This window comes from Patiria miniata, unplaced genomic scaffold (genome assembly GCF_015706575.1).
Source record: "Patiria miniata isolate m_02_andy unplaced genomic scaffold, ASM1570657v1 HiC_scaffold_9, whole genome shotgun sequence".
Taxonomy (NCBI): Eukaryota; Metazoa; Echinodermata; class Asteroidea; order Valvatida; family Asterinidae; genus Patiria; species Patiria miniata.
Window position 1 is genome coordinate 24419659 of NW_024037076.1, and position 15275 is coordinate 24434933.

The 15275-nt window shown below is 40.1% G+C and overlaps 1 protein-coding gene across 7 annotated transcripts in view; it reads left to right on the plus strand.

Annotated features, from left to right (window-relative positions):
• LOC119719993 (inositol polyphosphate-5-phosphatase A-like) overlaps positions 1–5159 on the plus strand; it is a 55494-nt gene extending 50335 nt beyond the window's left edge. For 6 of the 7 annotated variants that reach the window (XR_005270033.1, XR_005270034.1, XM_038189486.1 and 3 more), the window contains one exon: positions 470–5159. Coding sequence is in view for 2 of the 7 variants with exons in the window: in XM_038189484.1 (XP_038045412.1) it covers positions 470–540 (71 nt within the window). In the remaining 5 variants the exon portion in view is untranslated. The remainder of the gene's footprint in view (positions 1–469) is intronic. The other variant, XR_005270035.1, reaches the window with a different exon arrangement.
• Positions 5160–15275: the final 10116 nt, after the last annotated feature.

Sequence of the window (15275 nt, forward strand, 5' to 3'; positions counted from 1 at the left end):
ACTTATAAATGACGTTTTCTTAATCCAAATTAAATTTAACCCCATTCCCTCCCAAAGAACTCCCTTCAAACAGTAGTGGAGGTGGCATTTGACGAGTTCACTTGATCACCCCATTCCTTCGTGTTCACGAAAACAAAAATGGGAAAGAGTTCCATACTGGGCCACCACTCAGACCTCCTGCACAAAGTCTATGGGCCATGACAGAAAAAGTTAAAGAGTATTATAAAAGAATGTTTGCACTCCTTAAATAGTGTATCCTCATCAGATTTACAACTTTTGGTACATTTCAGGTCATCTCAAGGAATAAGAGTGGTGGCCCAGTATGATATTCTTTCCCAGAAATGTTTACTATTATATCCTCTGATAGAGTACAATATTTGCATATAGGGGACATATATTCACAAAGCATATTTACCCATGCATATCTGTCTTCTTCTCCCCTACCCCGACCCCATTCTCTTCTCTACAGTGACACCATACTACAAAGTATCAGGAGCATTGGTGTACTACCCCCTCATATACAGGGAGACATCCGTATAGCACAGGGCTCCACCCTTGGCCCGGGGTTTACCCCCTTCTCTCTTCACCCCTGAGCCTTGACAGTCTCTTCTGATGCAATACGATAAACCAACCTCGGTTGGCCTCCTCAGGTCACAAGATGGAAATCTCCTTGTCTTTTCTTCTTTTGCATTGAATGAATAACTCAAGACTGCTTTGTGTGGAACCCTGTGGTATAAGTAACTCTTAGTTTGTTACAGTTATTAAGAACATAATTGATGGTTGATTGACCATAAAAGTTGCCCATAATTTTCTTGAAATTGCCAGACTTTGATGATGCTTTCCTATTGTGTTGGCATAGCCAGTTTATTTTATGACAGAGCTCAGGATAGGATAGTGCCCTCTTACAGTACCACACTGTACAAAAAAAGGTCATGCATAAACATAAAAGTGTCATCAGGCGCATGCATATTCATGAACAACAATTTGTTCTCATTGGTTAATTGGTTCTTATTTGTGTTGTGAGGCAACACATTATTGCGGTGCATTGACCAATGAGAATGTAAGAGTCATGAATATGTATGATCAGTGTAAAACTATCTCATTGTTTTTGTTTTTTAATGTTACAGTGTATTTAATGTTTACTTTGTACATGTAATTTTATGTGTTACGGGTTGTGAGCAATTGTTGTAGACCTTGACAAAATTTTTACTGACTAGCCAAGTAATTTTTAACATCAGATTTTTAAGTAAGGAACAATTTTGTCATTGATTTGCAATTTAGCATTACCTTTTTGCTTTTTATTTAGCTTTTTTTATCCCACAAATTAATCTTTTCCTAGTCATCGGTTACTACAGTCTGTTTTTACATCTGGATCACTTGATGAGGGTTTTTGAAGGCTAATTCATGTATAATGTTACCAAAATTTTAGAAATGCTTCAATGATACAGTTATTTACAAAATGCTAGTTAAACATGGAGGGTGTGGTTTTTTGTGTGAAAATTGTGCAATTATTAAAAGTAGCTTTTATGTTGTTGTGGTATTTTGTCATTGTGAATCCCTGAACCACCCACAAAATGACTAACTGTTCACCGATGGAATAATTACCTATAAGGAAGTCATGGCTTCAAGGTAAAATTGGCGTGGTTGTTCTGCGATTGAAGAACCACTTTATTAACTTAAAAGGCCCCTTATTTTTTCTGAACTTATTTATTATGCAAGTGAAAACCAAGAGGCTTCTTTACACAGGATCTGAATAGGGATCTTTATTTCGCACGTCATCCTAGGAAAATGTTAACTTCAGTTAGAGTATACCTCTTAAAATGTCATTGAAAATGACATTTGTTTATACAATTTTTGATTTAATTAGCGATGCACATATTAATCATGATGCTTTGATTGTAACTGCCAGTTTAATGTGTTGAGAGCAATTCATGTTTTATTGTCAGACCAGCGATAATTTAATATTTTTGTTCTGGAGACATGCTGCACAGCAAATATTTTCCAAGACTCCTTGTTTTTTTATGTCATAGAAGGAAACTTTGGACCGGTTTAGTGAGGATCCTTCAAAATAGTTTGTTCAGTCAGTGTTGGTATGTTTTAAATTCCGCGAATTTGCCAAATCACTGCGCTCCGATTTTGTAGGTATTCTTGTGGGAATTTTAAGATGAAAATTAGCTTCCGTCGTTCCTTACATTAATAAAGAAGAATGGCTTGTGACACGGCTTATAAGTGTCAATTAACACTAAACCAGAGGACCACGGTCGGCTGTGTGCCTGACAATTTTTTAAATGTTGTAAACAAAACTGGAGATTGTATCATAGAAGTGTATGCAATGTTTATCACGAAGAAGATCAGACAGTACCAAAAAACCCGCAATATGGCAAATCGAGAATCAATCGGTTTGAACAAACACAGCGCCCTCACGGGGTGTGCACACGGCCATTGAGTTGGCTAGCTGTCTGATTGAACCTCGCATGGTATAATTGGTCTAGCCACTTCGACTGGTGCTAAACACCACTAAAAACTGCTGATTTGAAAGGTTCATTCGGAATTTACTTTATTTGTAAAAAAAATAGCATATTCTAATCATTGAATGTATTCATCTTAAATATTTGTGAGATCTCCAGATTTTTTTAACTGCAAGACAGTGACTGCAAGATCGCATACCGTATCGGAAATTGGACAACTTGTGAGGTCATTACATGGAATCGATATTAGTTTTGTTATTTAACACTTTTTACCGACATCAGATATTGCTTGGATTGGATTTTATCCGCCGAACTGTCAATATACCATAAGCGATAACATTGTTACACCATCCCTTTAAATGCACACGTATGTTGCATGATATCGGTTCGTACCTGACTGGGTAGATTGATCAGTGAAGTAGCAAGGAACTTCAACTAGATGTGTACAGTCACTGCTGTATGCATCTTCAGTTGTTACCCATGTATTATTTTGAGATAGAAGTTTCAATCCCGTGAACTAAGGATGTAATATTTATAAGATATCGAATTGGTATTATCTAGATACATCTATCGTTGTATTGCGATATTATCTTGGTATCATCTTGATATCATGTTGTGTTAAAGTTAGCACTTGTCTAGATATTATCTAGTATGACCTAGATATTTTCTAGGTATATCGCGATATAATGTCGGGGTTACTAATATTTTTCATTCGTATTTATGTCCGAATCTTTTAAACCACTTACAAAATGTACAGTTTTTGCCTCTCTTCTTTTATACACTGTAAATGTGAAGTTACAAAGACATTTATTAACGTTTAGCTGCTTTTAATAATGTATTCCGTATAATACTTTAATAATATAATTAATCAGTATTGAAATATTTCGTCGTTAAACAAATTTACCTAGGCCTGTGTAATAAGGAGTAGAAGGTTACGTTATGCACCCTTTGTCGCTGCCAACTCGGAACCAAATACTATCTGCTCAAAATTTACATCCGGCAGTATAGCCCAGTGACCCATTGGCGTTAGAATCGTACATGTTACGGTGTCATTGAAAAAAATGGATATCTTTGTTTGGATTTTGTAGGAAAGGGTGATTTGAAAACTTTGTTTCCTGAGAAACCAGTTTAAGAATAGTCGTAACGTATGCCTATAATGGTCGCGGTCATTTCTTGTTCCTTAAGTTTTAAAATGTACAGTGGAGCAGTATTTTCTTTGATCGATTTTTTAGCGACAGGCAATAATATATTGCGGCCGTTGGTAATGTACCCCGACCCTTTCAACTTTAACTGATAACACTTGTTCTCTGATAACGTTCTCATCAATCACCGTATAGTTGGACGGCTTTCGATTTGAAACGCCTCGTGACAAGGCTAATACTTTTACCATGAATATTCACGACGCTATAGCGTATAGAATCAACTTGCATCAAAATCGTGCGCTTTTTTTTCGAAAATCTATAAAGTTTGTTTAAAAAACTGCCAAAAATACGATTTTGACATTTTCACTGGCCAGTCATTGGCCGGCATTGGACTCTTAACAATTTTAATGTATTTCTTAAGAGCTTATGCAAAACAAATCATTTTAAATTTCCATTGGATGTCAGTAATTTTCCTGTCACCAGTTTGGAAAACTGGTCTGCATATACGTATCGGTTTTAGGTCAGGAACAGTCTTTTATTATAGTTATTTTCAACGTGTACATGGTGTTGTATATAGAATAGAAAATCGAATTTTAAGGTGCACTCTTGTTATTTTTATAGTCACAGATACGGGATGTATATTTATTTTTTAGAATTGGTGCGGATCAGAGTAATTAAGGAATGTAGCTTTAAATTAAAAGTCACCAAAATAAGATGGTAAAATCATTGGCATGGAAATGACAGATCTCTGCGTGCAAATTGTCGGGCTTATGCTTTCACACTCGCTTTGAATTATTAAGTATATAACTATTAACTAATTACGTCTGTTTTGTTGAGTCCTGGTTGAGTTTTGTTTTGATGGGGGTGGTCGGTCGATTGATATCGATTTGCCTTTGCTCAACGCATTGACATCAGTTTTACCTGAATGGGACGAATAATTTGTTGAATCAGTGCTTCGTTATCATCTCATGGATTTAATACTTTACTCAATCAGTCCATATCGTTAATACGGGATGATCAATTCATCTCAATTTTCAAGACAAAATAGTCATCGTTCCATCAAATTTGATTTTTTGAAACTTGAACGCTACATCATGACCGAGAACCCACAACGTTCATCGTTTCACTCCCTTTCTTTTCGCGATATTATTTTGGATTTATTTCCAGAGAGGGAATTCGCCTTTCATCATGTCTTCAAAAGTCAGTGTATGATTTCAGTAACTAATGGATAGAAAACACTATCGTAGATGCTGTGTAATTATGTATACCTGTTACTCTTTTTATTCGACTTTCGGTGGCTTCTATTTTTACAACAGTGTAAACAACATACCCGACTAAAAAATCGTTGTTTTTTATTACAATGTATGTATTGTTTGAGTATAATTATCATCCCGATACTGTGATAGCACCGACGCACATGTTGTAGTTTTACCAAAAGAGGGAACAATTGAAGGAGATCTCAGAATTGTATTTATTTCCCAAATCAGATGCATTTTCAGTAATGGATATTGTGGCAATACTAATATGATATACGTAGACCGTACAACTACAAAGACTTACGAGGAGTGTTTGATTTCAGTGATGGTTCATTGTACGTGAATTTTACAATGCTAATTTTTATTTCCTGGGAAAAATTATATGTGGTTTTCCCAATTGAACGGGCGACATCGACTATAGTTTGCACATGTCCACACTTCGGTTGGGTGGATTTCTATTTTCGTCTTGAACCTTTTCTTTAGTAAGATTGACATGGGGCTTGTTCTGTGAGGGGTGTAAGCAACATTTTTTTTCCCCACATCAGAGCTAAATTTGGAGCAAGCTTATTGATTTTTTTTTAAAACACGGCTGAAACGTTTAAAATTCAAGCAGCGGTCAGGGGTAATTACCTACGGCGCTCTTTCCCCGAACCGTACACCGGCCCAAATTGTCCCCGCAAGTGATTCCCCATCAGCACGCATCCCTGTCTCGCTCGCTTAGCCTCCTCGGACTCGACGCATCAACAAATCAAAAACCAGTGTGTCGTTTTTCGAATCCAGAACGCCCCGAGGCGATATAAGAACCCGCAACGATAATTCCATGCTTCTTTCATATTCACACCCCTCGTCAAAATAATTATTATTCCGTGTAAATTGGACCGATAGTTTGCGATGACCTCTCGAATCCGTCGTACGTCAGATGACTTTCTTTCCATCTTCGTCCTCCCCGGCTTCGTCCTGAGCTCGTTTACTCGGTCCGTTCCGTTCCCGTCTCTTTTTTTTTCTCTCCATCACTGCACAAACCCAGCTTTGCCTTGGGGGATCATCAGGCGAAGTGAAGGCACCCTTCTGGCCACGGTAACCCGAGCCGGTGTTTTCGCGTATCCTATCACACGAAGCTGTTAACGTGATAATATCTCAAGCTAAAAGGTACAGTATTACGCCAGGAATAAGGCTGGGCTGCACGAATCATACAGCCAATGTTTATCTAATGTTTCTCTCGCCGCGAGTGCAGTTTCATAATTTTCCCCCTATTTTCCCCGTCTACCCTTTCCGGTTCAATCACAACTTGACGAACCAAACCTTTTTTTTTTTTGGTTGCTTGGCTGTTTTATTCCATCGCTGGTTTCGCTTGCTGCCCTTGGCGGTTTATTAAGGCAACGTATTTTTTTAAACTGATGGGTTTTAAGGTTTGGGAACTAGTTGAGAAAGTTCGGAGGATAGAAAACAGTCCAAACTTTTGCAGTATGCTCCGAAATACGTGCATGCAAAGCTGCACACGGGTACGAGTTAGAGCGCAAGATCAAGTGTAGGCTACAGCAAAAATGTGGTGTGAACGCCACTTGGTTCCTACATAAACCTATTTGAAACCAATTATACTGTTAGATTAGTGGATACCAAACTGAATGTACGAAAGTTAGTACGTGTTGGAGCAGATTTTTCGGACAAATCATCCACACTGATCAACTTTAAAATTGAACTTGATTCTAGTCATGTTGACGCTTTTTTATTTTCCAGTCAATCTGTATTTTGGGACTGTGGATATGAATATATGCATTTCAGATCGTGTTAACCAAGGTAAGGTATGTTAATACCCGCCGATTGTTGAGTTTCGATTCCGGTCTGAGGGCACAGATCTGTGATGATGATAAAGAACGCATTAACGAAAACATTTGCCTATACCTCCATGATAATTACCAAAGGACCCTCGTTATTTTTTCCCCAAACTACTCTGTTTATCTGTTTAAGTCGAGGTGTGAACTTTTCCTTTCTCTATTCTATACTCGTCTTCTCTTGATGGAAAATTACGAAAATTACTTTCGTTTTTTGGTAATCGACGAGTGGGGTAATTACAGATCATTAATCAAGCTTTATGATTTTGCTTAGATAACGTGAGTGCTCTTTATGGTAAAATATTGCAATCGTTTTAAAAATCGACAACAGGTTGAGGCTAGAATAGCGCTTTCATTTTGTTATCAGCAACTGTTTAATATCAAACGGACTTCATATCCAACGGACTCGATTGAAACAGACTGTTATAGAAATTCAATTTAGGGAAGACTATATAGCTATTGAACTTGCAAGATTCTCTCAAACTGTCTCGTCTTTTTGTATCAGAAATTGCCTGTTGCAATATACATAATCAATAATCCATTAAAAAAATTTTTTACTAACACCAGCTGCAGAAATCAGTCTGATGTGGGAGAAGGGACATTGAAACACGACTTCAAATAATTTTCCCCATCTCCACAATCAAAGCCCTCTGTTTCAATTTCAAAGCAAAGACCATTATTAACAAAACGCAGGGTATTTGTCGAAGGGTTTAAACCAATGGAAAAATTTAAAAGTAAAAGATTTCCACCACCGTCGTAGAATTTTCCGGTTTTCTTCCTGTTCAATTAAAACATTGTTTAACCATGTTACTTTTTGGGGCGATCTCCACAACAAACTTTGGGCACACGAAAATGTTTAATTGGCAGCCAAATTTATGCAAATACATCTCCTAGAAGCCCACTTTAAAGCCAGAGACTTTTCGTGAATAATAAGTGACACAATACCATTCATCCAGCACGCGTGCGGCAGGCGCTTGGGCACACACGACACCCGGTCACTCGTGCCGCTTGACCGATGCACCACTCGCGCGCTGTCCGTTAAAAGGCGTACGCGGTCGAGAGCCGCTTAGCGAGAAAAAAATAGGTAAAGGGAAAACTGCAAAGATACAAACCAAGTGATGGACAAGGGGTGATGTCAGTGACCTGAAGAAACAATTGACTGGTCTCAGCTGGAATAAGAAATTATTTTACATTGGTATAATATTGGTCATCGTGTAAACGTCATCGTTTGACACGTTATACGGTGCATGACGCGTGCTTTATTTTGTGACATGGTTGTGATTGTTAAATTTGTTGAAGAGATTTTGACAATAACCGTTGCAGTGTGTTACGTACGTCACGAGTGTGATTTGTTGTAGTCGTATGTAGACTTAATACCGATCATTATGACATGAATTTGACTCCATTTATGTTATGACATAAAGCGACAGTCTGTGACGTCGTAATATTACGCGTTACGGGGTGGCACGGGTCTATTATGAATTGCATGATTTTAAGTTACCAGAAGTGATATCTTAAGACGTAGCACTTGACGCGTCACAAGTGTGTGATGCAGTGTATTATGAATGATCTTGTAAAGTATTCAAACATGTGACAGTTGTATTTCAGCGGTGTTAGCGTTTAGTTTGACAACATTGTAATTGAAGTTGGACATCTTGTGCCATTATGGCTGGGACGTTCGATCCATTATAATTATGTTGCACAATCTCCGCGCTGGATTTTCTGTTGTTACGCATCTTGAGGATAAACAACAACAAATTTAAAGATGAGCAAGCGTCACGTGTCCAGCCAATTAGAAAAGGGTTTATTCGACATTGTAAAAAAAAACAAGAAGAATTAATGTTTTTAATGTTTTTTATTTGAACAACTTTGACGAGTAGCTTACCATACACAGTATTTAATTTCCGGCGTTGTGCTATGAAGATAGAAGTGTAGGTGTATTAAATGTGTCGACTAATTGAGTATATGGCGATGTGTTTGAAATCACAGCCTTTGACTGAAAGGGAGGGAAATGGTTAACACATTTCGCCTGAATTCGCGCCAATTGTAGCGCATCGTCCCGCCAGATTTTCTTTACTTTGTTCTGGCGGTGCGTGCCAGTTGCGCCCTGCAGGCTTGATCAACCGAATAAGGAGCGGGAAATCAACTTATGTGATTTCTGTCCCTTCTCACTTTATCATCTATCGACGGGAAGAAAAAGGGCCCGAGTTGACATTTTAATTTCTGCCTGATTAATGTAGGTGCTCCCTAAGGAACGCTTTTGATGCAAAGCTATACGTGTTTTATCAGGCACCGGAGCCTAGGGAGCTTCGTCGCTCGCGGACCGGGTTGCAATCTGTTCGTGCGAGGGGTTCCCGTAACACGAACTCCGATGGTTTTGGTCCGTGTACCAGGACCGCTTGACATCTTTGCTGTGTGATTGATGGCGGCCCGGGCGGCTCTGGACCGACCGAGTCCCGCACGCTATTTGGAATGGGACCAAAGAGCCGAGTGCTCGGTGTCTTTTCCTTGCTTTGCTCGCTTGTGGAGTCTCGTCCCCCTATACGTCCCGGGACCCGGGACGCGGCCTCGCCACAAGCTAACCGCTAATCATCAAGAGACCGGGCAGAAAGTGATTCTATTAATTTCACGAATGGATAAATCCGGGCTCGATACTGTGTCGAGTGCAAATACGGCGATGAGGACTCTGCTTGTGTTAAATCGCTGGAGTGGGGGGCAAAATGGCCTGCGGGGGAAATTATACATGTTCCGTGCCGCGAAATTTGGGCGTTGTTTTTTCAAGCACAACAACGCGAACTGTCCGATTATTTTATGGGGAAGTTGGATATGATGTTAATGGCCCGGTCAGCAAACAACAACGGGGGTGGTATAGTGACATAAGATTGAATTTGGGACAAAGAATGAGGAGGATTTGAATGGAGACCGAATCCGAATTTTTAGGCCTAGTGGCATGGGCACGTGAACAAGTTTTGCCCAAGCATTACAACAGAAGAATCTCCAGTTCCTGCCCCGTTCCGTGGAAAAAAAGTTGCACCATTTGGGTGTATGAAATGAGCCGTTGCAGTCGGCCCTTCAAAGCTTAAATGGACAAGTTTGCCCATTAAAAAGAGCCGGTGTATAAGAGTGAGAAGAAAAAAATACTGTAGTGTTATCGAATTGCTTATGAAGAAAAGTCGAAAAATTTGGCGAGGAGGTAGAAGATTTTTAAAAACAATTGTAAAGATCCATACAATTTTTAAAAAAATGTACGAACTTATTATTGGCTCAATGCTCAAAGAAGCTGCCGGAGGGGTCTTTAACCGCTACGGATATCAAGGACTGTTGATTACAGACATTCTATCGTCATGTTTATCCTCGCAGTTCATTGTCTTGCTTAATACGGTTTTATCTGTGGACTGACGTGCTGATGGTGTTTCACTGAGTGAGAACAAACACCAGTTTTCTACTTATTTACTTTTTCCACAGTAACACAAAACCGGTTTTCATCAGTTGTTCCAGATCTCCTACAGAGAAGAAAATTGTCTGCAATCCATCAATGCCTGGCTGTGGCATCTCTGATTGGGTCATATCGATGTCCCATGATCATCCTGCTACTCGATGGAGTAATCGGTATTATTGGCTTGTCCGCGCGCGCCGCAAAGCGGCTCAGGCATCTTGACTTAATTTAATTTCCCACTGTGTTTTAGGGATCGGCCTTTTGTCCGGACCCTGCGCCCGGGCGACCATTAATTTGTTTCCAATTTGTTAACACGTTCTCTCGGCGCGAAGATTGGCCCTGATTAATATTGTGAGTGGTGGTAATCATCAAGAGACACCAAACAAGGCTAGCCTGGAAAAAAATCCACCAGAAACTAGCCAAATATCAAGACAATTTTTTTGGCTAATCTGATCTTTTCATTAGAGAGTGTTTCAATCCGTAAAGTCTGGACGCGGTATTAAGCGCATTTTTGCTATTTGTTGGCCCGAGGGGAAGCTAAGATCTCTCTCTCTCTACAGAAGGACCTGTCCATCGCACACACGCCGATTTTTTTTAACCGTCTACCAGCGCCTCGAGGCCCATCGAACTTGAGACGCGTGGACCCGTTGGGGTACAAGACGGCGGGGAAAATCGGCGTCAGTCTTGGTGCCTTTTGGGACGCTGCACCTGAGCCGTCTGATGAGAAACCAGTCGGCCTTACTGGTTACAAACTGGTGGCTCGAAACTAAATTACTGAATCCGGGAACAGATCATAGTAGAATACTGAGCATGAGTTAAATCAATTGGTTCTGAGCTGGCAAAAGAAATCCAACACCTTGGCATGTGACATGTTGCCACAATAATTTGTCTTTTTGTCACCATGCGCGGTTCTATTTATTCATCAACTCAACTTACGGAGTTCGACTCATAGTCGACACAAGTAATTGAGGTTAAATGCTCTCACGTGGCTTGTTATTCTTGTAGGTTCAGTTTCAACTATCCAGTTTCTTTTTCAAGTTGCTCTGATTTTTACGATTTGAATTGAGTGATGACATATAAGAGTGTTTGTACGTTCTTGAAGAGACAGGGTACCAGACGAACCAGTTAGGTGCAAAAACTATAGTGAAAATTATCCAAAACGTTGTATGCTACAGTTTTATTCTCAGTTTTTAGTCAGTGGGAAGAATTAGGCTTAGACACCGATTATGAATGTCTGCTCTGGATATACATGATGTCACTCGCAGCCAATTATGTTTTATGCTGGAACAATTTGCTAAGCTTATAATTATATATATTTTGGGGTGAGTAATAGGACTTTCTTCTTTACCTATTGTAAACTACACGTATGACATTTCACACGTTTTTCATAAAGTAGCTTTGTGTCGGCATTCCTCGTGTTTTTTTTCCTCTTGGATCAAGCCAACGGGGCTTGTTGCACTCTACGTGGGGACAAACTTCCGTGAGAAATCATCCCGTTAATGCTGAACGTTTGGCAGAAAATTAGCCCCCTCACGAAGAAAATCATCCGGTTAGTTTAATTCCGCCTACTTAACGCCAATAAAACGGCGGGAAATTTGCTCGCGCAGCGCCGTAACACGCGCGCGTAGTTCACTGGCGACTAATGGCGGGAACTGACATTAATAATTGAAGAGACGATACGGGTATTTGGTGGCAGTCAATGTCACGCCGTAGCTGTCATAATATCCATGATCCACTCGTTTCTGCTGTAATGACTCCATCATCTTCACTCGTGTCCAATTCTCTTCTAAGGAAGATGGAGATGGGACAGTCATTTATAGTTTCATGTCTGAATTACCTTGATGCCATAATGTCCAAGGCCGACGACCGATAACGAGGCTCTGGAAGGTTTAACAGTGTCCCATGTGTGTACACTGGGCACTGTGGTCGAATGGTTGTGCAGTCTTCTGTATACTGATTCTGTAATGTCGACAAAATATCTTGTCACAATCACTGTCACAAAAATTACGGGTCCAATGTCAAGGTTTAGTTTGAGATGAAGCTTCACCTTTTTGAAAGGTCATTGCCTTTTAGCTTGGGGATCATATATGCATGACACAATTATAATCGACGGTAAAAAAAGATCCCTGGGTTTTATTTGGTCTTAAAGTGAAATTGCTGTGCAATATGCCTTAATTGTTACTTCTTATATCGATTTCCACATTGCGTTCGATGATTATACCAACCGACGTGCATGGATGGTCCGAAGAGTTACCCAAAATAGCGGGCGACTCATGATTCGTAACGGTCACCTCTTGAGGGCGTCTTAGCCCTGACTCGCATTCCCATAATGCAGTTGAGGTCAGTCACATGTTAATGCTCTGATGATATTTACATACTTTGAATATTTGGGCTGTTATTGAAGTTATAAAGCCGCTCGGCTCATTTGAAGACTGGAGCTTAGGGCCAACATTAGTAATTATTTTTGAGGTTATTATTATGTATGGATTTTTTTAAATGGAGCACAAAATGTACCGCGAGGATATTGAATAACTTGTAAGTTGTAAGCCGATTCTTTATACATATATTATAATTTATCATGGTCAAGCACATGAACTAGAGTTTTTGCTGCCTACTATAGTCGGTACCTGTAGAATATAATAATAAGTACTTTATCACCAGATATCTGAACAATTTTTTTTGTCGTATTCATGACTCTGATATGCCGGGCTGTCCTTAATTTCTACCCTTTGGATGCTGTTGTATTATTCATCTCGATCAATTGCTGGAAATGGCCGTCATCTTGTTAGGGGACAGGCGGGGAACCACCGAAGCACAACAACCCGCCTTCATTTGAATTTCAATCAGTTTGGTGGAATATCGAATTCAATTGATACGACATCAAAACCGTCTAGTGGAACAGGTTTGAGTGATGGGCCAGCCGAGTCGAGGATAGAAGACATCAAGACGGAGGGGCCTGGATGTTAGCATCACTTGTACCGGCTTGGATACGCACCGCACGCTGCTTCAATCATGCAGACCAGTGTCGAAATACCGCCCTAATAACCCACAATAAATCACGGACTTTTAATCAACTTTATCGCCGATGAATCGAAATATTCTCTTTCCGAAACGGCCGCTTGATTTATGGCTCTCAGCAAATTAACTTACACACGGATTGACTCGAGTTATGGGGCCCGGCGAGCGAGCGCCCTGGCCTGGTGCGTGCAGGGATAGGGTACGGAGAAGCGACCGCGTACAAGGACCTCGTGACTCTGCCTGGCTACGGAGCGCTGGGCTCGCTCTTCTCTGCACCGTCTGGCTCGGTTGCATCTTACCCTGTCATCTCGTTAGCAAGAGAGTATCCCAATCTCCACAAGGTTTTTTTAATCACTGAAGGCATTCTAGCTTTTGAGTTGGCGGGGAGTTCTAATGAAGATCGGTCGGATGTGATGACTATTAATGTCTTTCTAGTGATACTTTGCGGGCCGGTTGCTTTGCTTGGACCGGGCCCGTCACGTCACGATTATCCCCACAGTGCAAACACTGCCCTTCCGAAATGTGTTTATTTTGGAGTTGCCTCAATTATATGACATATAAAATATTGCCGTGATTCGTGAATTGTACCTTCTGTATCGATGATATATGGCATTCCTGAGAAGCATAGCCAGTGGACGGGAAAAAAGGAAATAAAAATTATACTTTGTGTTTTTGAACTATAACTTGCAATACCAAGATTATAAAAGATTGTGATGTGACGAATGAGTTGAAGGAGATTCGGGGCGCTTTGCGATGCCTTTTTGTGATTGTTTATAGTAAAAAAAAATGAATTTACATTTCATTTTCTTGCAAACAAAGTGACTCAAATGTATACACAAAGACAGTAAGGGCTGCATGAATTAGGAGTGCTTTCGAAGAAGTTGTAATTAATTTGTGCAACTTCTTTGTTAATAAACAAAAGATAATTTTGAGTGGGAAATTCCGGGTAAACCACTTTTTCAAATACGCCGATATTTAATGATGATAATAATAATGATGTTTACAAACACAAGTAAAACCTTTGACATTAGCGCAATAAGTTATATGCTACCTTTAGGAGATATGTGGAATTAGGGAAACATTTCAATTTCTCCCTAATGCCTCGGCCCCTTTTTAGGGGTATTTTTTTGTCGCAAATAGGCTAGATCCAATTAGGCTATAGGTCCAGTTAGTAAAAATACCAAATTTCGTGGGGGTAGGATAAGGTTAAATTAGGGTTAGGAGTCAATTAAGTTGGGGAAAACATTTGTGTACAAGTCTATTGTAATGTCTCCCTATATAGTGACCTATAATCGTTGTTTATTATTAATAATCTATGATGGTGATGACAACAATTATGTCGACGACTACGGCGACAGTGACGGTGAAAATTAAGATATTGTTAAGGACAGTATCGACGAGGACGACGATATTGATGGCGATTGCGACAATGGGCCAACTGCTTGTATAACGATTATAGGCCTTGTGACAATGCAAAAGACGACAGTGACAAAACGGATGACAACGACGCCGACGCTAGATCTTTAGGAAGATGAACGACAATGATAAAATCATTGTCCCCACGGTGACACCTGCCCACAAACTGCGGCAGCAACCTTCCTCTGGTTTACCAATCTTTATACCAAGAAAAAAGGCGTGAATTTGATTGTGACTAGCCCGTTGTCACGGCCGAATTCTAACAAGTCATCGAGAAGTGCTTTTATCATAATTCTCGCACAAACAACTTCTCTCATCGCATGTTATCACCAATAATATGAGTCACTTCATAACGCATTATAGTGTGTCCACAAAAAGGGGCCATAAACTGGACTATTGACGCACTCAACTTGGTATATCTTTCATCAACTGTATACACGTTAAGGGTCTTCTGATTAGCTCCTGCGCAACGGAAGATGCATCGATTGTCTTTGCCGAGTGGATTACCTTCCAGCCAAACTGTTAAAATGAAGTTTGTCGGGGCTCTATTAAAGCACAGGCAATTTATCTTTAAATAAAAAAGGACCGAGAAAGACAACAAAGAGGGTCGTAAAAACTGGAACCTATCACGTCGATCGGGTTGTGTAAACACGGTGGGACGCGGCGTTGAAGTGAGATCAAAGCGGACAGATCGGGCACCAATCACC